The sequence below is a fragment of the Cyanistes caeruleus genome, chromosome 22 (assembly GCF_971803275.1).
Source record: "Cyanistes caeruleus chromosome 22, bCyaCae1.hap1.1, whole genome shotgun sequence".
NCBI lineage: Eukaryota > Metazoa > Chordata > Aves > Passeriformes > Paridae > Cyanistes > Cyanistes caeruleus.
Window position 1 is genome coordinate 6,565,678 of NC_141722.1, and position 23,001 is coordinate 6,588,678.

At 46.3% G+C, this 23,001-nt stretch overlaps 1 protein-coding gene across 2 annotated transcripts; it reads left to right on the plus strand.

Moving 5' to 3' along the window:
• The first annotated feature begins 891 nt into the window (after positions 1-891).
• Positions 892-14,627, plus strand: C1QTNF12 (C1q and TNF related 12). Of its 2 annotated transcripts, XM_023940214.2 has the most exons (9): positions 892-1,044; positions 1,777-3,225; positions 5,301-5,420; positions 6,232-6,343; positions 7,421-7,608; positions 9,901-10,009; positions 10,750-10,840; positions 13,147-13,225; positions 13,758-14,627. In XM_023940214.2, exons 2-9 carry the CDS (start codon positions 3,061-3,063, stop codon positions 13,854-13,856), a joined length of 963 nt encoding a protein of 320 aa, XP_023795982.2. In that variant the 5' UTR covers positions 892-1,044; positions 1,777-3,060; the 3' UTR covers positions 13,857-14,627. The 2 variants fall into 2 exon arrangements, with proteins under 2 accessions (XP_023795982.2, XP_086716308.1); XM_086860182.1 differs by lacking the exons at positions 892-1,044; positions 13,758-14,627 and adding an exon at positions 13,346-13,559 and having other exon boundaries at positions 1,701-3,225.
• The last annotated feature ends 8,374 nt before the right edge of the window (positions 14,628-23,001 follow it).

Here is a 23,001-nt window from a genome sequence, read left to right on the forward strand (position 1 = left end):
GGAATCGGTGAAAGGAAGGAATTGTTATTTTATTTATTCTCGTTGGATGCATAAAAAGCTTCAAATCCTGGGATTTTCGACCTTGTCTCATTCCCTGGATTTTCTCCCGGGGAAATCTTTGCAGCAGGGTCGGGATTTTGGGGGGAAAATGGGAATCTCTGGTGCCGGTGGTGGGGGCTGGAAGGGATCTAAGGTGTCCAGGCACATCCCGAGATCCCTTGGGAAGCACTGGTGGGTGAAAATCCGGGAATTCTCTTTGTAAGGAAAACAGAAGGGGGGAAACTGGGAAAATCGGAGATGGAACACTCCAAACTGGGAAATAAAGTGGGAATTCTGCCCTATCCAAAAGGGAAATCATATGGAACACCCCAGACTGGGAAATAAATCAGGAATTCTGCCCTGTCCAAGCGTGAATTCTGCCCCATCCAAGTGGGAATTCTGCCCCATCCAAATGGGAATTCTGCCCTATCCAAGTGGGAATTCTCCCCTATCCGAGCGGGAATTTTCCCCTATCCAAGCGGGAATTCCGCCCTCTCCTGCTGGGGGTTTATCCCAAGCCACAGATTTCCAGCCCTGGCGAGTGTTAAAACTTCCCAGGAAAAGGGCGATTTCCCCGGGATAAGGAAGGGGCGGGAGCGGGGCCTGGGCGCTGATTCCAATCTTCCCGGCACGCTCCATTATCTGGGAATTTAATGGGAATGTGAGGAGAGGAGGCTTGACAGCTCATTAGTATGTGAGCCCTCCTCCTTTCTTTTTTTCCCCTGTTTTTTTTCCTCTCCTTTTCTTGGAGTTGATGGAAACTCCTTCGGGAAAGGAGCGCTGGAAGAAGCCGGGAGGAGTCAGAGCCTCGGGAGGACCTGGAATTCTGCCTGGAATTCTGCCTGGGGAGGAGGATTGGGATGCAAAATCCACGCGGTTCTGCCCCCTGACAGCTTCGGGATTTGCTGCTCATCCTTAGGGAAAAGGGAGGAAAAAGCTGGAAAAGGAGAAAAAACCTCGGGCAAACTTCACCTGCTCCTCATGGACTCGGGAACACCCGCGGAGGTTCTGCTTCTCCCCGACTGAATTTTTGGGATTTGAGGGATTTGTTTTTTGGGATTTGAGGGATTTGGTTTTTGGGGTGTGAGGGATTTGTTTTCTCCTTACAAGGCTGAGCTGGGATGCTCGCGTTTCCCTGGATTCCAATTCCCTGGAATGCCGAGAGGCGAGGATGAGGAATTATCCCCGGAGCAGCAGAATTCCAGAGGGAATGGATGGGGTGGGGGAAATCTCCGGCTGAGCTCGGGCTCAGCTCTGCCCGCGGCGCTCGGATCTCTGCAGCTCCAGGAGTTAAAACCGGTTCTAAACCCGAGCCGGGGCGCAGAAGGGGCAGGGTAAAACCAGTTACAAGCCCCGTTTGGGGGCGCTGAGCGCCTTTAAAACCAGTTTCAATCCCGATTTAGGGGGGCTGAGTGAAACCGGTTTTAAATCCGATTTGGGGGGAGCAGAGTAAAACCGGTCTCAAGCCGGATTAAAGGGGTCAGAAGGGGCAGAGTAAAACCAGTTTCAAACCCGATTTAGGGGGGCAGAATAAAACCGGTTTCAAGCCCGATTTTGGGGGGGCTGAGAGCCTTTAAAACCGGTTTCAAGCCGGTTTTGGGGGCCAGAGCAGCCCCTCCCGGGGGCGGCAGCGCTTCCAGGGCCTCTGGGATTTCTGGGAAGCGCCGTGGACTTAGCTCCTTCTCCCGGGAGATCCAGAATTCCAAACAAATTCATCTCCACCTTTTCCATCCCAAGGAGTTGCTCGGATCCTTCTGGAAGTTGGATTTTTTTGGACACAAATCCGAATTTTTTTGAAGGATTTTGCACCCGGCTGCTTAGAACTTCCTGAAATTTGGAATTTTTTTTTTTTTGGAGACAAATCTGCTTGTGTCCTCCTCACCTGGTTAATTTGGATTTCTTTCTAGAGACAAATCCAGTTTTTCTTGTAGGATTTTGCACCTGGCTCCTTGATCCTGACCGAGTAAATTTGGATTTTTTTGGAGACAAATCTGTTTTTTTTATTGGTGACTGTTTGGATCCCTCTCAGCTGGTCAATTCTGGATTTATTTTAAAGACAAATCTGATTTTTTATTGCTGTTGAACCATTTTGCACCTGGCTCCTGGATCCTGACCTGGTTAATTTGGATTTTTTTGGACACAAATCCAGTTTTTTTAGTCAAAGGATCTTACACCTGACTCCTTGATCCTGATCTAATAAATTCGTATTTTTCGGACACAAATCCGATTTTCCCTTGATCCTGACCCGGTTCATTCAGATTTTCCGGACACAGATCTGGCTTTTTCTCCCTCCTGGAGGATTTCACACCTGGTTGCTTCATCCTGACCCAATTCATTCCGATTTTCCACACACAAATCCGGTTTTCCCTGGATTCTGACCCACTTAATTCGGACTTTTTGGACAGAAATCCATTATTGCCTTGATCCTGACCTGGTTCATTAAGATTTTCGGGACACAAATCCATTTTCCTTTGATCCTGACCTGCTCCGTTGGGATTTTCGGGACACAAATCCATTTTTTCCATTTCATTGGAATTTTTGGGACACAAATCTGTTTTTCCCTTGATCCTGACCTGGCCATCTTGGCTTTTCAGGACACAAATCCAGTTTCCCTTGATCCTGACCTGTTTCATTGGGATTTTTGGGACACAAATCCAGTTTTCCCAGGATCCTGATCCTTTCATTGGGATTTTTGGGACACAAATCCAGTTTTCCCTTGATCCTGACCCGGTTCATTGGGATTTTCTGCACACAAATCCATTTTTCCCAGGATCCTGATCCTTTCATTGGGATTTTCTGGACACAGATCCGTTTTTCCCAGGATCCTGACCCATTTCATTGGGATTTTCTGGACACAGATCCATTTTTCCCAGGATCCTGATCCTTTCATTGGGATTTTCTGGACACAGATCCATTTTTCCCAGGATCCTGACCTGTTTTATTGGGAATTTCTGGACACAGATTCATTTTTCCCAGGATCCTGTCCCGGTTGGTTGTCATTTTGGGGATTTGGGGAGCAGCATGGGGCGCTGCCGGGCCCCGCTGCTGTGGGTGCTACTGTGTCTCCAGCTGTGCCTCCAGCTGTGCCTGCAGCTGGGGCCCCGCGCCCCCGGCGCCAGGAGGGGCAGGAAGGAACCGCCCGAGCCCCGGAACACGTCCCTGGCCAACAGCGAGGAGCATCCCAAGGTGCGTTCCGGAACATTCCCGGGATGTTTTCCTGCCTCCCCCGGCTGCTTCCAGCTCGGGTTAATTTTGGGGGTTCCCCCAGGCTGGGAACGGCAGAGAACTTCCAGGGGGTTGTTCAGGATCCTTTGGGATGAGTGTTTCCATGGGATTATTGGGAATAGAGGAGGGGATTGGGAATTCGGAGCAGGTTTTGGGGTCGGGAGCAGGAAGGGCAGTGAGAAATCTTCCAAGGAGTTGTCCAGAGTCCTTTAGGATGAATATTTTTATGGGATCTTTGGGAATCACAGGGGGTTTGGGGAATTCAGAGCAGGAAAGGAATCTGGAAAGAGCAGAAAACTTCCAGGGGGTTGTTCAGGATCCTTTGGGATGAGCGTTTCCATGGGATTTTTGGGAATAGAGGAGGGGTTTGGGGAATTCACAGCAGGTTTTGGGAATTCAGAGCAGGTTTCGGGATTGGGAGGGGAAGGGCAGTGAGGAGGGAGGGAATCCCCATCACCCTCAGCCCTCAGTGCCACCCTGGTGACACAGAAATGTCCCCATGGGGTGACACAGATATGTCCCCATGGGGTGACAGAAATGTCCCCATGGGGTGACACAGATATGTCCCCATGGGGTGACAGAAATGTCCCCATGGGGTGACACAGAAATGTCCCCATGGGGTGACAGAAATGTCCCCTCAGGGTGACACAGAAATGTCCCCATGGGGTGACACCGAAATGTCCCCTCAGGGTGACACAGAAATGTCCCCATGGGATGACAGAAATGTCCCCTCAGGGTGACACAGAAATGTCCCCATGGGGTGACAGAAATGTCCCCTCAGGGTGACACAGAAATGTCCCCATGGGGTGACACAGAAATGTCCCCTCAGGGTGACACAGAAATGTCCCCATGGGGTGACCTCCGGGCCAGCCTTTGATCAGCGCCATTGGGGCTGGCAGCTGCCATGGCAACCAGGGACAAACCGGGAATGCCGACAATCCCCGAGTTTGGGAACAATTGCGCTGCCCCAGGAATATCCCGGGTAATTGGTTCAGGCTGGGCAGGTTTGGGCCTCCAAACCCTTCTGCTCCAGCCAAATTCCATTAAAAACAAAAAATCCCTGTCAAGTCCCTGTTTTCCATCCGTTCCCCCTCAAACGGGCGGGTTTTCCCGCTGGTTTTTTGGGATGTGCCACAGGGCTCTGTGGCCTTGCGGAATTCCTGAGGTTCTCCACCAAAAACTCCTCCAATGCTGCCCCTGCAGAGGGACCAGGCTGCGATCCCAGCCCAGCTGATCCCGGGATTCTTTTGGATGCTTTGGGAGATTTGGGTTCACTTTGGGGGCGCCTTGGAGGGCACCGGGTGCAACCTTAGAGACAGAACCGAGTTCCCTCAATTAGAAATCCCTTCTAGCCAGAACGGATCCAAAGGGATCCAAATCCAGAATGGATCCAGGAAGGATCCAGGTCCAGGACTTATCCAGAAGGGATCCAAATCCAGAATTTATCCAGAAGGGATCCTATTTCAGAATTTATCCAGGAAATCTTGAAATCCAGAATTTATCCAGAAAATATCCAGACACACAATTTATCCAGAAGGAATCCCAATCCAGAATTTATCCAGAAGGGATCCAAATCCAGGCCCCGCAGTGTCTGAGCTCCTCTGGAAAATTCCTCCCAGACATTTCCAGGCTGCAGGAATGGGCCAGGCACTTCCATTTCCCAATTTTCTGTGGATTTTGTGGATTTTGTGGATTTTGTGCCTTGCTGGGAGCCGCGTTTTCCTCTCTGGGCCCCCTTGTCCCACTGCTGGCCAGGATTGGGAATTTGGGGTGCATTCCAAGACTTTCTGAGTGTTTCAATCTCTCGTTTGAGCCGGCTGATAACAGCCAGGTGCCAGCAGGGAACAATCCCTGGCATCTGGGTGGGTTTTCCATGGAATTTCCAAGGATTATAGGAGGAATGGGAATCCCAGCAGCTGGGAAAAGGTTTCTGAGGGAATCTCAGAGCTCTTAGCTCCTCCCGATCCCTCCTGGGCTGGGTTTTTGCAGCCCTGGGGCCAGGCAGAGCCATCAGCCCTGTGCCGGTGTCTCGGCAGCTCCCGGAGTCTCCCGAGCTGCGGATCACGGACCCCCGGCGCACCTGGATCTCCTTCGTGCACCGCCCTGACGACGGCAGCAATTCCAAGAGGAGATGCAAAGGGAAAGACAAGAAATTGGTAGGATCAGCACTCCACGGTTCCCCTTCCTGCTCCTCATCCTCAGGGTTCCAGCTTTTCCCAGCCCAGGGAGTACCAAGGTTCCATTTCTGCTGTTGAATTTCTCCATTTTTGGAGAAGTCGGAGCCTTGGGAGAGAAGATGTGGGAATTTGGACTGGGCCTTGGTTTGGGTGATTTTCCCGCTCAGTCAGAATAAAATCCATCTTTTTCTTCTCCTTTCCAGGAGATAAAGTCCACATATCCCAAAGGATAAATTAATCAAGTTGTGGACAAATGATTGTTAAATAATTTTAAATTAAATAATAATATAATAAATTATAATAAAGAATATAATATAATATAACATAACATAACACAATATGATATCATATTGTATCATATAATATCACACAATATAATATAATATGATATCTCATAATATCACATAATATAACGTAACGTAACGTAACGTAACGTAACGTAATATAATATAATATAATATAATATAATATAATATAATATAATATAATATAATATAATATGATATAATATAATATAATATAATATAATATAATATAATATAATATAATATATGAAATAATTAAATTATTTCAAATGAATGAACTGAGTGACACCTGACCATGCAGCACTTTGAATCTAAAGGAATTCCTAAAGGAATCTTGGCTTCCTTTAACAATTTCCCTCTGTGCAGTCAATTGGAGGAAACAGGAATTTGCTGGGAACAGCCCCCCTGACGCTGCTGGTGTCCCTGTAGGATTTTCCACAATTCCCAGGTTTTAATCCCAGATTTTCCTTTGTTTGTTCCCTCAGCGAGGCCTGGTGGGGCCGCCAGGACCTCCTGGGCCTCAGGGGCCTCCAGGAGCCCCCGGGGCCGAAGTCACCAGGGAAGTTCTTCTGCAGGAGTTCAAGGAGATCCTAAAAGGTGAACGACTTTCAAAGATTTTGTAGGATGTTGAAGGTAAAGGTGATTAAAGGCTGGAAAAGCTTTGTTTTGGTGAAGCACCGGCACAAATCCAGCACCAGTTTCACCCTAAAGCATCTCCTGGCAACCAGAACTGCTCCCCCAGGGCTGCTAGGGAGATCTGAGCGCAGAATTCCAACCCATCAACGGCTTCATAGGCCAGGCCCTTAAAGGAGGGGTTTATTTCATTTTATTCCTTCTATTGCCTTTTCCCCTTGCAAGCCATTGAGCACTGGGCATCCCCAGCCATTTCAGCCCACCCCAGGCCCTTAAATTAGGGTTTTACTTCATTTTATTCCCTCTATTGCCCTTTATCCCTCAGAAGCCATGGAGCACTGAGCCTTCTGACCATCCCAGGCCCTTAAATTAGGGGTTTATTCCCTTTATTCCCTAGAAGCCATGGAGCAGAGACCCTCCCCGGTCATTTCAGCCCACCCCAGACCCTTAAATGAAGGTTTTATTCCCTTTTATTCTCTTTATTCCCATTCCTGCCAGAAGCCGTGGAGCACCAAGCCTCCCCAACCACCCCAGGGCGTTAAATTAAGTTCTTATTTCATTTTATTCCCTTTATTCCCTTTTCCCCCAGAAGCCATCAAGCACTGGGCATCCCTGGCCATTTTGGTTTGTCCTGGGTCCTTAAATGAAGATTTAATTTCATTTTGTTCCCTTTTATTGCCCTTTATCCCTCAGAAGCCATGGAGCAGTGATTCTCCCTGGCCATCCCAGGCCCTTAAATTAGGGTTTTATTCCCTTTATTTCCCAGAAACCATGGAGCACTGAGCCTCCCTGGCCATTCTGGCCCATCCCAGGCCCTTTAATGAAGATTTTATTTCATTTTGTTCCCTTTATCCCTCAGAAGCCACTGAGCACCAAGCCTCCCTGACCACCCGAGACCCCTAAATTAGGGTTTTATTCCCTTTATTCCCTTTATTCCCTTTCCCCCCAGAAACCACGGAGCAGAGAGCCTCCCTGGCCATTTCAGCCCATCCCAGACCCTTAAATGAAGATTTTATTCCCTTTTTCCCCTTCATTCCCCAGAAGCCATGGAGCAGAGAGCCTCCCTGGCCGTTCCATCCCGTGCCAGCCCGCTGCCGGCCCTGGAGCAGCTGCCGGCCCTGGAGCCGCTGCCATGGCGCCGGCGCGTGGAGCAGGCGTTCCACTGCAAACTCAAGGGCCACGTGGTGGTGGACAAGAAGACCTTGGTGGAACTGCAGAATTTCCAGTCGGTGAGGAGCAATTCCAGGGTTAGCCGGGGTGTGGAGAGGCTCCAGCTCCTTTCTCGGCTCTGTGGAGCTTCCTGGCTCATCCCAGAAACTCCTCTTGGGCTGAAAGGAAGAGAAAAATCCAGGAGAAAGTGTCCAAAGGAGGGCCAGAGGTGGATCCACCTTGGATCCCCTTTTAATTCTGATCTTCCAAAGGTTCTGTCACTGCTGAATCCACCTTGGAACCCCTTTTTAAATCCATTATTCCCAAAGTTCATCACTGCTGGATCCACCTTGGATCCCCTTTTAAATCTGATATTCCTAAGGCTCTGTCACTGCTGGATCCTCCTTGGATCCCCTTTTAAATCTGATATTCCCAAGGTTCTGTCACTGCTGGATCCTCCTTGGATCCCCTTTTTAAATCCCGTTTTCTGCAGGTTCTGTCACTGCTGGGTCCACCCTGGTGGATTCTCCCCATCTCCATGGGGAAGGATCTGGAGGGGATGAGGGCGCTTGGAGGAGATTTTGGGGTCTGCAGCTCTTCCCGAGGGGCAGCTCCGATCTCTCCGTGCCAGGGACAGGACCCAGGCAATGCTGGAGCTGTTTCAGGATGGATTTCAGGGAAAGATTCCTCATCTGGAGGGTGCTGGGGCTGTTCCCAGGCTCCCCAGGGATTTGGCACAGCCCTGAGACCTCCGGGAGGGTTTGGATGTCGCTCCCAGGGACGCCAGGCTGGGATTTTGGGATGGCTGGGCAGGGATCCGTGATCCTGTGGGTCCTTCCAGCCTGGGATATTCCATGATTTTGTGGCTGAAGTGGGCACTTCCTGACAAACCCAAGCCAGGATTTCTCCCTCTCTTCAGCCCAGCAGGATCTCCCAGAGTTTTTCATGTGATCCCAGCTCCAAGAGCAGCCAGGTTTCTAATTTTAATGATTTAAATAATTACAATTATTTTATAATTTCTTTTAATTATTGATGGAGGAAGACTTGTCTAGGTTTGGAATGAGCAGGATCTGAAGGATCCAAAGTAAAATTCCAACGTAGATTGTCAGAGGCAGACAGAAACCACTGATTATAGATTTGGGAGCCCAAATAAATCCTGGATTTTGTTTGGTGAGCCAGTTCTGATGCTTAAATTCTATAAATAGTCTCATATTAATGACCTAATCAATATTACCTCTATAACTGAATTACCATTAAATCAGGAGTCATTCTAATCATGGCCACAACAAGCTGCCAAATACTAAATCTAACGTTAAATATGAAATTTCTGATATTAAATCTTGGAAGAAACCGTTCCAGTGGCGAACGGGCTCTGAATTTGCAGCATAAATTTTAGGACAAGCAAGAACAAAACCCAAATAATGATTTGATCGTTTACTTCTCCTGGATTTTGGGGTCCCCGAGGCCCTTGGGGGTGTTTTCGAGGTGGCAGAAAGGGTTTGAGGCCGGAACGTGCCAGGGACAATCCCGTCCTTCGGGATGTTTTCCTGCTGCCGCTCCGGCAGCTGCAGCACTGCAGGCAGTGCTTCTTCCCCAAATAAGCCGCATTCCTGGATTTTTCCCAAATTTTGGCAGCTTGGCTTGGCAGCCAGGCAGGCTCAGCCCTGAGGCATGGGCAGGGCTGGAGCGGAGCTGCTGCCTCATTAATTAGCAGGGAAAATGGGACTAATTAAGCCATCCCAGGGTGGGAGCTGCTTCCCATGCCTCAGGGGTGGGATGCCCAACTCCTTCCTAATTTTTCCTGGCTCGGAGCTGCTGGAGAGGCCCTGGATGCCAAGCTGGCACGGCAGCCTGGGACAAGACGTGTCTGGTTTTGGCTTGTGCCTCTGGAAAAGGGGAATTCAGAGCCAGGAGCAGCCCAGGGATGGATTTGGGAGCAGCCCAGGGATTCAGGATCAGCCTGGGGATTCAGGATTCAGGATCAGCCCGGGGATGGTTTCAGGATCAGCCCAGGGATGGATTCGGGAGCAGCCCAGGGATTTGAGATTCAGGGTCAGCCTGGGGATTTAAGATTCATAAACAGCCTGGGGATTCGGGATCAGCCTGTGCATTTGGGATTCAGGGTTTGGGATCAACCCAGGGGTTCAGGATCAGCCCAGGGATTTGGGATCAGCTCAGGAATTTGGGATCAGCATGGGGATTCAGGATCAGCCCAGAGATTTGGGATTCAGGATTCGGGATCAGCCCAGAGATTTGGGATTCAGGATTCGAGATCAGTCCAGGGATTTGGGATCAGGCAGGGATTTGGGATTGGGATCAGCCCGGGGATTTGGGATCATCCCCCGGCACTCAGCTGTGTTTTCTCTCGGCAGCCCCTGGCCAAGGGCGCCTTCCTGCGGGGCTCGGGACTGAACGCGGCCACCGGGCGTTTCACCGCCCCCGTGGGCGGCATCTACCAGTTCTCGGCCAACGTCCACATCGGTGAGTGCTGCCTGGAGCCCCCGGAGAACCCCCAGAGAGTCCCCAGAGAGCCCCCAGAGAGCCCCCGGCGAGCCCCCGGAGAGCACCTGGAGAGTCCCCAGAGAGTCCCCAGAGAGTCCCCAGAGAGCCCCCGGAGATCCCCTGGAGAGTCCCGGGAGAGCAGGCAGCGAACACCTGGATATGGCACCACCACCTCAGGGCTGGGTCCTTCCACAGGGAGACCCAAAGGCTGCTCAGGGTGTGCCAAAAATCTGCATTCCCCACGGAGCAGGGATTGATCCATGGGAGCTCTGCCTTCCACAGAACCTGCAGAAAAAAGGCAGATGTTGGGGTGGAACTTCATCCAGGCAGGCTTTCCATGGGTTTTCCCTGCTGGAGCATCTCTTCCCCCACATTCCCACTCCTCCCTTCTGTGCCTTTTAAAATCAGACATTCCAGAGGTTCTGCCGCAGATGGCCAGGGATGGATCCCCTTTTTAAATCCGTTATCCCAGAGATTCCACCACTGATGGATCCACCTTGGATCCCCTTTTGGAATCCATTATCCCAGAGATTCTGTCGCTGATGGCCAGAGGTGGATCCACCTTGGATCTGCTGGCTTTGGCTCCATCAGATATAGAGGAACCTTCTGGCACCTTCTGCAGCCCCAAATGCGGACATCCCAAGGCTGCTGGTGTCCCTCTGGAGCCCAGATTCCAGGATTTGTGGAAATGCTGACATTTTTCCCACTGTTTTTCCCAGACCACAGCGAGCTGAAGAGCAAAGTGCAGCTCCGAGCCAGGGACAATGTGCGGGTGCTGATCTGCATCGAGTCCCTGTGCCACAGATACACGTGAGTCATTCCAGGGGCATCTGGGATCCTTCTCCTCAAGGTTTCCATATTTATTTCCTAATATTTCCTAATATTTTCTAATATTTCCTAATATTTCCTAATATTTCAGCCACCTGTGGAAGATGAAGTTCACCAAAAATGGATTTTAAATCATAAATTCTTGTGGAGCTGTTTTGCAGAGTATCCCTCAGGCTTTAGGTGTTTTAATTCTGAGCTTTAACCTCTCAGTGTTAATCACCTAAGAACTGCTATTATTTATAACCATCACTATGAAATATTCTAAATTGTTATTTCCAGTAGTGTTTCATCACCTGAATATAAAATAATGCACCCAAATTGCTATTATTGATAGTGATAATGACCAAATAATTATTAATAAATTGTTATTTCCAGTAATGTTTCATCACCTAAACATAAAATAATGCCCCAAATTATTATTATTTCTAGTGAGAAATAATGTCCAAATAACTATAAATGAATTGTTATTTACAGTAATATTTAATCACCCTGAGCACCTCCAGAAGTCCACAGATCCATTAATCCACTCCACAGGTGCCACTTGAATCCCCCAAATCCCAGAAATCTGCGGCCAGAGTGGCTCCCTCAGCACTTCCAAGGCTTTTTTGGGAGCTGGACTGGACATCGGGTTTTGGGATAAATCGAAAACCTCTCTCAGGTTTCTCTGGACTCTTGAAAATCCCTCAGGAGTCAGGGAAAGAGGGGTGGGAAGTCCAGGAGAAGACAGGAACCACTGGAATCTCCTTGGAGGCTGTTTTATCCCAGGATGGATTTGGGACCAATCCCACAGCAGGGGGAGTGATCAGGATGGGTTTGGGACAGATCCCAGTGCCAGCAGAGCACGGCTGGGATGGAAGGAGGTGGCAGCAGGGATGGGAACCTGGCTGGACACACTCCCTGTGGAATTTCCTGGGGACATGGGCACGGCCCCATCCATGGATCCATCCACCCATCCATCCATCCATCCATCCACCCATCCATCCATCATCCATCCATCCATCCATCCATGGATCCATCCATCATCCATCCATCCATCCATCCATCCATCCATGGATCTATCCATCCATCCATCATCCATCCATCCATCCATCCATCCCCACATGGAGCTGGAAGAGCCCCCAAGGCTTTGGGATGGGCCATGGGAACTGGAGTGCTGGGAATTCCCCACTGCAGGCAGGATTTGAGCAGGATGTGACACAGCCTTGGCTGAGGAGGTGCCAAGTGGCTCCCGCTTTTCATTTATCCTGGGAAAAACACGCTGGAACTTGCCACTCAAAAAGAAATAAAGAAAGGAGGAAAGGAGTTGGTTTGACTGGGAAAAGAAGGAAAAACAACTGTGGGCAGGGAGGGAGGAGGAGCTGGGAGCTTAAAACTGAGTTTAACCAGGCTGTGCTGGTTGTTGCTGTCCCAAGGACCTGCCCAAAAACCTGAATTTGGCTTGGGAATTGGGAATTCCACAGGGAGCGGCTCTCCCTGATCCAAAAGCTGATGTGGCGCTCTCCCTGGATTTTGAGCTGTGGGACAATTATGGAAAGATTTTTTTTTCTGTTGCTTTTCCCTGATCCCTGATTTCAAAATCCTCCCCAAAATTACAAAATTTGTCCTTTCTCATGCGGAAATTCGTGGTTTGGGTGGAACAAACCTTCCATCCCTGGAAAAGCAAGGGAATTTTGGAACAGATCCAAACCGTTGTGCTGCTCATCAAACTGGGATGGAGGTGGATCCAAAGGGATTTTCAGTGCCTGCTCCGGGTGGGAATAGAGAGGACAGGACCCTGGAGAAGTCTCTGGGAAATGGTGGCTCCCAGTCCTGCCTCCAGCTGAGTTCTGTGTCCAAAGTCCTGAGGTTCTGTGGATTTTCCATCATTCCTGCAGTAAGGAAAAGCTGCTCTTGATTTACTTTTAAGGCAGCTGGAATCATGGAATTATGTAATAATGGAATTGTGGAATTATGGAATAATGGAATTATGAAATAATATAATTATGAAATTATGAAATTATGGAATGATGAAATTATGGAGTCATGGAACTGTGGAGTAATGGAATTATGGAATCATGGAATTACAGAATTATGGAATTATGGGATGGACCTTAAAGATCATCTCCTTCCCATGGGCCACCTTTCTCCATCCCAGCTTGCTCCAACCTGACTTTAAACCCTGCCAAACATCAAAAATCCAGACAAAATTCACCTTTTTGCTCCAGCTGCTCTGATTTCCAGGGAAATTGAGGGAAAATTATCCTTACACACACAACTGTGGGGTTTAATCTGTTTATTTCTTCTTTTAGGTCCTTGGAAGTCATTGCTGGGCTGGAAAGCAACAGCAAAATCTTCACTATTTATGTCCATGGGTTGCTGCAGCTGCAGGTGAGGCCCTGAAAATTGGGAATTTTTGCCCCAAATTTCTGGGCAGGACATGGGATGGTCGGGCTGGACACTCCCCTGGGGGTGGGGGAGCATTTAGGAACCTTTTTTTCTGAATTTAAGGAAGGGAAATTCCTCGCCTGGGGCAGGATCAGGAGGAAAAACTTGACTTGGGTTTCTCATTTGGAATTGGAGGCACAGGAAGCAGCTTCCCTCTATGAATTACTCAATATTTCCAATAAATTGTTATTGATTTTAATATAAATTTCTAATAAATTTATAATCAATTTTGAAGATCTTTCCCTTTCCCAGCTCCACCCCGGCATTGCCAAGATGCCAAATTGAATTTCCTCCTTCACCCAAAAAGCCGCCAGGGCAGGAAGGATTTGCTCCATAAAAACGACACCAAATCTCCTCCACCAGATCAACCCCAGTCCGGCTGCTGGGCTGAATTCCTGCTGCCCCGATGGGATTGCTCCTTGTTTTCCCTCTGGAATGTGCCAGCTCTTCCCTGTTTTCTCCCTTCTCCCTGCAGGCGGGGCAGTACACCTCCATCTTCGTGGACAACGGCGCCGGGGCTCCCATCACCATCCAGAACGGATCTGATTTCATGGGAATGCTGATGGGAGCCTAGCAGATTTGGGGAATTCCCAAAATCCTGGACTGAACCACCCCCCCCCACCCTTTGACCTTGAAATTCCTCCCGTACCTGCAGCGGTTTTAAATCCTTTCCCAGCTCCTCCAGCTTTGCTTCCAGAAGCTGCTGCTGCTGCTTCCCAAGGTCCTCATCAGAATTCCTCGTTATCCTTTGGGACTCTATCCCGCTGGGAATGTTGAGTTTATGCTTCACCAGACGCTCACGCCGAGATTTGGGACCTTGTTTGACTCCTTCACCGTAGCACTTGTAACGGGCACGGGCTTTTTGTTGGGATTGCCTGGGGGGTTTGGGAATGAAGGATTGAGGTGGGAAACAGCAGAAGGAATTCCGTGACTCTTTTCTGGGCCTGGGGAGGGAGGGGACAGGGATTTCCCAGCCAAACTGCTTTTCCCATGGGATTTGATCCCACAGTCCAAGGAATGCGAGGCCTGAACTCTTTAACTGTGGTTCTTTAGATCCAAAGATTTCCTTGAGGATCCAAATCCCTCCCTGGCAGCACCTCGGGGTGGGGAAAAGGGAGAGCCAAGGGGAGCACGGATCCCTCGCCGTGTTTTGATGTTTGAATGAGAGGCAAGCTGAGATTTGGGTAAAAATCCCTCCAAATCCTGGCAGATCTGGTGGGAATGGGAGCCTTGGATCAGGCATGGAGCAGTTTGGAGCCTCAAAGTGCTGCCAAAACAAATCCCGGGAATTTTTTTCTGGATTTCTGGGTGCAAAATAAAGGTTTGAGACTGAGCTTGGCCCAGAGATCCAGGCCCTCCTCTGGTTTTAAGTAAAAGAATTCCATGGAATTTTTTACCCAAGGCCTGGAATTAACCCCCCCTTGTTTAATGACCCTCTGCAGATTTTCCTGGAATTTTATGGATTTACCTGAGCTGAGGAAATTCTTGTGGCAAAGCCTCATAAACAGAAGGGAAAGGCCCAAATTGGAGCCTCAAGTGCCACAAAAAAATGAATCCAGGGGATTTTTTCTGGATTTCTGGGTGCAAAATAAAGGTTTGAGACTGAGCTTGGCCCAGAGCTCCAGGCCCTCTCATCTGAAGTAAAAGAGGGATGACATTCCATGGAAATTTTTTCCCAAGGCCTGGAAAAATCTTTGGGATTCAACCCCCTCGTTTAATGCCCCTCCGCAGCTTTTCCTGGAATTTTACGGATTCACCCGAGCTGAGGAAATGAAATAGATAAATCGATAATAAACAGAAGGGCACAAGGCCCAGAACGGATTCCAACTTTTCCTTGGAAGTTTTCCCTTAAAAGGCTGGAATTTGGGAGCAGCTGCAGCGCCTTTGTGCAAGGAAGCCCCAGCAGAAAGGCACAAAATGTCATTTATTCCTCTTTCTTGTGCCGAGAAGCTCCAGAGCCGTGAGGTTTTCCCATCTCTGGGCGATGTAGCAAGGAAATATTCCCGGAGCTGGGGAAAAACCCTCTGGAAAACAGGTTTGGAATTGGCTTTAATTTCCATTTGAAACCCCTTGGAAGGGATAAAATGAGATTTTCCTCTCTTTGTGGATGATCAATTCCATCAGGAGCTGCTGGAGGAAGAAAAGGATCAAATTGGCGCCGTTCCAGGTGAAAAAGGGAATTTGATTTTTCCCGTTTATCCCCAGGATGGAGGTTTGGCCCTCCAGGAGGTTTTTGTTGCATCCCTAAAATCTTTTCACCAAAAATTGTTATTTTTAATTATTTTTTAAATCCCTTGCCCATGGATTTCAAACCTTGGAACCCAAAGTATTCCATAATTCCATGAATTTCCCTACCCAGCTGCTGGAATGTGCTTTTCCCAACATTTCCCTTGTTTCTAAATCCCTTCCTGCCCCTCAATAATGGCAGAATTCCAGTTTTTTCCAGCACATTTTGGGGGGTAAAAATTCCTTGGAAGTATCAAAGGGATGCAAGAGAGCTCTGGAAAACTGAGAACACATTAAAGAGCATGGAAAATTTCATTAATTAATAAAATAGATTCATAAAACTAATAAAATAAATTCATAAAATATTTTATTAATAAAATAATGACTAAAGGTCATTAAATATCGCAAAACAGCATTAAATGGCATTAAATTAATAGTATAAAATATCATTAAATAGCATTAAACAAATATAATTAAATATCAATAAATATTATTAAATATTTCTAAATATCACTAAATAGCAATAAATATAATAATATAATAAATATAATAATAAATAAAATAATATAATATACCTAAATCAATATAATTAAATATTGTTAAATAGCACTAAATATCACAAAATATTATTAAATATTACTAAATAACATTAAATAGAATTAAATTAATAGTACTCAAAACTTGAAATAACATTAAATAGTATATTATATACATCATTATTAATATATATTATTATATTATTATATAACATATTAATATATATATTATATCATTAAATATAATTACATTCATATAATTTAACATCATTAAATAGCATTAAATATCACAAAATAAAATTAAATATCACAAAATATTATAGAATATCACTAAATAACATCAAATATCACAAAACAGCATTCAATACCACTATTGAATATCACTACATATAATTTAAATATCATCTCAGAAAAATAGGAGTAAAGCCTGAAATCTCCCTGGCGAGGAAAAGAAAATTATTAGTAATAGTATTAGTATTAGTACTAGTATTAGTATTAGTACTAGTACTAGTACTAGTATTATTTGTATTATCATTATTTGTATTATTATCATAATTATCATTATCATTATCATTATTACTAATATTAATATTAATATGTACTTAATATCTAGTTATAATATATAGGAATAATGATGATGTTTAATAATATATATATAATATATATAATATATCTAGTATTTATTACATATATGTAATTATATATATATCATTATAGTTCTATTATACATAATAATTATATAAATTCGATGTTATATACTAAATATATTAATTTTAATAATTATAATAATTTTTAGGAAGTAATAAAACAATAATTAGGAATTCATCATGCTGCTTTTACACTTCTCACTCCAACTTTTAAGGGCGCTTTTCTGCTGTTCTCACCGGTTCAAAAATTGGAATAAAGCCTTAAATGTCCCTGGGCAGGACAAAAAAATTGATTATAATTAGAATAATTATTATAAGTATATTTTATATATATATATATATATACACGCACACACACATATATATACATATATATACACATATATACACATATATATGATATATATAAGATATAATTGTATCTACATAATATATGATATATAATATATGATATATATTATATAATCTATAATATGTGATATATAATATGTGATATATAATCTATAATTTTTCATATATTATAAATTATATATTATAAATTATATATTTTATAATAATAATACATAATATATATTATACAAAATACATAATACATATTATATATTATATACAATACATAATTCATAATACATAATACATAATATGTTGTATATACTATATACTATATGATATATTATATACTTTACACAATATATATTATATAATATATGATATATGATATATGACATATGACATATGATATATGATATATATGATATATGATATATGATATATATTATATATGATATATATTATATATAATAATTATTTCAGAGCTCTCCTTCCTTTTTTAAGTGTGTTTTCCTACTGTTCTCCCAGCTCCAAAGAATTGGAATAAAACCTGAAATCTCCCTGGGCAGGAGAAGAAAATTAATTATAATTATTCTATTATATTCTATTATTAAAATATGAAATATAAAATGCAAATGTATAACATATATAATTATTGATAATTAATGACTGGTAATTAATAGTTGATAATAATTAATTAATAATATTTTTTTCAGCCCTCTCATTCTTTCCTTTAATGGCGTTTTCCCGCTGTTCTCCCAGCTCCAAAAATCCGGAATAAATCCTGAAACCTCCCTGGGCAGGAACAGAGAACTCGATTCAAATTCCTGGAATTTCCCTGGGAGCAGGAATGAGGCCTCAGAATCCCGGGAGAAGGAGCGGGAAGGATCTTTGGGATGATCCTGGCTTTGGCTTCCTGGGATTTCCTCTGCATCCCTAAAATTGTTTGAGCCATTTTTTTCTGGGTGTTTTTGGATTTTTTCGGGAGTTTTTTAGCTTGGGATGTTCCCATGGATTCCTCGTTCACTGCAGCTCCAGCCAAGATGGACTTCTGGGCAGTTTGGAATTTTGGGAAGTTTGGAGTTTCCTGGGTCCAAATCCAGGTGAATTTTGGGAAGTTTGGAGTTTACTGTGTGGTTTTGGGGAGCCTGGATTTTCTTGTGTCTGAATCCACAGAGATTTTGGGGAGTTTGGAGCTTTCTGGGTCCAAATCCAGGTGAATTTTGGGGAGTTGGAAGCTTTCTGGATCCAAATCCAGGTGAATTTTGGGGAGTTTGGAGTTTCCTGTGTGGATTTGGGGGATTCAAAGGGGGCAAAATGGGTTGGAACAACAAAAAAAAAGACCCAAAACCACCCAAAAATGGAGCCTCTGCAGGAAAGGTCCATGAACAGCCGGAAAATTCCCAAATCCAGGAAAAGTGAGGGATTCAGCAGCTCTGGATGAGGCCGGTGATGACAAAATCAATCCCTGGAGTCTCCGGCCAGGAAAATCCCAGCCTGGGCAAGGGGAGGAAGCTGAGAAAGAACCAAATTCAATATTTGGGGTTTGGGACCTCCAGACATTCCCAAAAGCAGCGGATTCACCCCCAAATCCCAGATTTTGGTGCCTGAATTCATTCCTGAATTAATTTTCAGGATGTCAGGGTGACCCTTGGCCACAGAAACCTCCTGTCCTGGGATCTGCTATCCCAGGATTCCTGCTCTTCCCAGAATTCCCCAGCCCTTCCCAGCTGGAATTTGCAGGGAAATATTTATTTCCCTCCCAATATTCCAAACCCATCCAGCCCCTTCCCAAACAAACCCCAGGAATTCCTTGGATTTTTCCCATTGGTTTTGGAATTCCTTGGATTTTTCCCATTGGTTTTGGAATTCCTTAGATTTTTTCCATTGGTTTTGAAATTCCTTGGATTTTTTCCATCGGTTTTGAGGTTTTTTGAGTTCTCTTGGAATTTCACATTCTGGAAATGCTTCTAATGCCTCACTCCAGGCTGACTCCGGGTGAATTTATGTGGGATTGGGAGAATATTCCATGTTTTCCCTTGCTCCTGGCTCGTGTGAGCTCCCCTCGAGCGGCCGATTGAAGCACCGAAAACTCCGATCGTTTCTCCTTCCAATTCCCATTAAAAGCAGGATCTGGGATTTCACCGCTCTCCCTGTTCATTTCCCACTTTATTTCTTTCCTGGTGCTTTTGTTCATTCCCTCTTTTCCCAGTGTATTTCCTCACTCTGTCTCAAACCAAACTGTCCCTCAAATCCTGGAATTCCAAACTGTCCCCCAAACCAGGAATCCCAAACTCTTGCTTAAACCAGGAATCCTGGAATCCTGAGCTCTTCCTCAGAACCAGGATTCCAAACTCTCCCTCAAATCCTGGAATTTGTTTCATTCCCATTTTTCCTTGGCTCCAGGAGCTCCGGGAGCTGGGAATTTCAGTTTGGATTTGGGTGCCAAAGATCCGATAGCATCTCTGGCACCTCCCTGGCAGCTGATTCCCGGGAAAAATGGGAATGTTGGGCTGGAATTTGCTCCTCCTGCAGCCCTGGGGGCTTCCCCTGCTCCCCCAGCTCAGGGAAAAAGGGATTTTCCAGGATTTTCCTGCAGCTCCTCCCTCCCTGCCCATGCCCAGTCTCCCATGGAGCCATTAAAGCTGGAAAAATCAGGGGAAAATCTTTAATTCTGGGATAAATCTTTAATTTAGGGATAAATCAAATCTTTAATCCCAGGAGAAAACCTTAATTCTCTCCCATCCCATCCTGAGCATTCTGGAGCTGATCAATCTCCCTGTGGGGTTGGGATGAGGAATTCTGGGAATTTGGGAAAGGCAGATTCCCAAGGGGAATCCAGGGAATCTGGGAGCTGTGAAAGCAGAAGGAAGGACTGGGAAAACCTGGAATCTTTTTGGCTTTGTGCTTCATTTTTCTGGAATTTAAATCCGCCTCTTTTGGGATGAGCACATCCCTTTTTTGGGGGCTGGGATCTCTGGGAATTCCCAGCTCCCAGAAATTCCATGGAGAAAAGGGAGTTTCAGCTTCCCACCCGCTGCCATTCCCTGGCCTGTCCTTAACGCCTAAGGGGAACATGGAATTTTTTCCAGGATGGGATAAAGACCCTCCTTTCCTCACACACTCCTGGGCTGGCTCTGCATCCCAAAAAAATTCCATGGAAAAGTGGCCAAAAATTCCTCACATGGAAAGAATCCTGGTGAAAGGCAAATCCCAAGGGTGATTCCAGCCTCTCTGAGCTGATTCCTGCTGGCAGGAGCCTGTTCCAGGAATTCCCAGAATTCCCAGAATTCCCAGAGGCAGGGACTGCTCCAAGACATCCCCTCCAGAGAAGAGGGAATTTGGTGCTTTTTTCCATCTCTGCTCCATCCCAAAGATTTTCCCTTTAAATTCTTTCCCAGGACATCTCCCGCCACAGAATTCCATGGATTCTCCTTCCCAGCCGCACAAATTGTCGCTGGTTTGGAGCCCCCCAGGAAAATCCCCTGCCTTTGATTCCCCATTTTTCTTTTGGAATTCCTGGGAAATTACCACCAAAAACTCCAAAGAAAAATATATGGAATAAGGGCTTGAGGAATTTTCCTGGCAAACTCAAATCATCCTTTTCACCCCCAAAATGATCTCGGCTTCCGAACCCAGCCACTGCTCCCTCAGGGCCATTTCCCAGGAATCAGGGATTGGAGCTGACCCAGGGATGCTCAGAAGGGCAGGAATTCTCTCCAAATTTCCTTTTTTTTCCTTCCAGGAGCTGTTTTCTTTTCCTGGCAGGTTTGGATTTCCTTGCTTTCAGCTCGGGCTCCTTTGGCGCTTTGATCCGCAGACTGAGGAGCAGGAACGAGCTGAGGGCAATTCCCGGGATATCGGATTTCCCCCCCCCAAAAAAAACCTCGGAAGGGATGAAAAAACGGGAAAGGAAAAGTGAGGAATGCAAATGGAAGTGCAGGATGGGCCCCGGGCCGGTTCCTGGGATATTCTGGGAGTTTTCCTGTTCTGTCCCCAAGGCCTGGGAGCAATTCCAGAGTGGGAATCTCCCATTTATCCCTCGGCACTGCCTGGGAAGGAGCCACGGGAGCTGCTGGCCCTGATCCCGCTCCTGGCGCTTCCAGATGCTCTGGGAGCCAATCCAGGAGGATTTGGGGAGTTTGGAATTTTCTGTGTGGATTTGGGGGAGTTTGGATTTTCTTGGGTCCAAATCCGGGAGGATTTGGGGGAGTTTGGAGTTTTGGGGAGTTTGGAGATTTCTGGATCCAAATCCAGGCAGATTTTTGGGAGACTGGAGTTTCCTGTGTGGATTTGGCAGAGTTTGGAGTTTTCTGGGTTCAAATCCAGGTGGATTTTGGAGAATTTGGAATTTTCTGGATCCAAATCCACATGGATTGGAGGAGTTTGGAGTTTTCTGGTTCCAAATCCAGTTAATTTTGTGGAATTTGGAGCTTCCTGTGTCCAAATCCAGGTGAATTTGGGGAATTTGGAGTTGATTCCTTCCCCTCCACCCTGCAGGAGCCGCTCCCGGTGCCTTTGAGCCCAAACCTTGGGAAGCGCAGCTTGGAGAAACTTTTGGGAATCTCCATTTTCCCATTGTTTCCAGCACAGTCTGGAGCCAGAAATGAAACAACGATCCCAATTTTCCCTGGAAGAGCCGATTCCCTTCCAGCCATCCCCACCTGGCCCTGGAAGCAGCTGGAATTCCCTTTCCCAGCTGATCCCGGGAATGGGATCTGGCTCACCTGGCTGGGCCGGAGCCGGGATTCTCCTTCCCTTTGTCAATCCTGGGAATTTTCAACTGGCCTCATCTGCCTGGAATTCAGCCAGATGGGAACTTTTAACGCATTTTCCCAGAGTTTTTCCCCACTTTTTCCCAATCTCGCTGTGAGAATTCCCAATCCTTTGGGATCCAACCCGTTTGGAAAAGGGATGGGCTGGAAAAGCTGCTCCCAACGCCCAGCACCTGCTCCTGGGGCTGCTCCAGCTGAATTCTGCAGCTGGAAAATGAAAGAAAGGAGGGAATGGTGGAGAGTTTGGGAATGAGGGGAATATTCCCAATGGAAGAGCAGAGGGAAGGTTCCCTGGGAAGGTTTTAAGGGCAGAAATCCCATCCTGGGTTTTCCTGGAGAGGGATTTTGGCCAAGGGCTGGAGTGGCAGTGCCAGAGGGGAAGTTGAGGTCGGATATTGGGGAAAAATGGGAAAAAATTCCTTCCTGTGAGGGTGGGGAGGCCCTGGGATGGAATTCCCAGAGAATTTGTGGCTGCCCCATCCTTGGAAGTGCCCACAGCCAGGTTGGAGCACCTTGGGATGGTGGAAATGTGGGAATGGGATCGGATTTAAATCCCCTCCATCACAAAGTCCCCAGGAATTCAGGAGCTGCTCAGGAAATTCAGGAATTCCTCAGGATTTTAGGAACCCCTCAGGAAATGCAGGAATTCCTCAGGATTTCAGGAACTGCTCAGCAAATTCAGGAATTCATGAGAAATTCAGGAAGTGCTCAGGAATTCTGTAATCTCCCAGTGTTCCCAGCAGGAAGAATCTCCTCCCATTCCCCTGATGCCTCTGGGACACAAAATCCAGCATTTCCCAGATTTTGGTCTGGAAAAGCAGCTGACTCTCCCGGGATGCCGGTTTTGTGGGAAATGCCGGATTCCTGGATGTCAGAATTGTCCAGAGGGAAGGAACTGGAGGGGAAGGAAAAGCCCTCGGGACATGGGAGCAGGGTTTGCACAGCAGATTCCTGATTTTGGCAGGAGTTCTGGGGTTTCTCCCTCAAACCCCATCTCAAGCTTCCGGAAAGGGAAGGGACAGGAAAAGCAGGGAGCAAACAGTGGGAAATTCTGGGATGCTTTCAGAGCATGCCCAGGAGTGCGAAAGGAGGAAGGAATTGCTGGGATAAAGCAGGAACGGGCAGCGCTGCCTACGGGATGGACTTTTCCATGGATGCCTTTACATTTCGGATTTTCCCAGGAAAGAGGGGAAATAGAGGCCTGG

What these genes read in the sequence shown, in the direction of transcription:
- C1QTNF12 (XM_086860182.1), top strand. Translation starts at nt 3,061, where the DNA reads ATGGGGCGCTGCCGGGCCCCGCTGCTGTGGGTGCTACTGTGTCTCCAG. An exon ending in CTCGGCCAACGTCCACATCG is followed by an intron (nt 10,010 to 10,749) that starts GTGAGTGCTGCC and finishes TGTTTTTCCCAG; the next exon opens with ACCACAGCGAGCTGAAGAGC. An exon ending in TCCCTGTGCCACAGATACAC is followed by an intron (nt 10,841 to 13,146) that starts GTGAGTCATTCC and finishes TTCTTCTTTTAG; the next exon opens with GTCCTTGGAAGTCATTGCTG.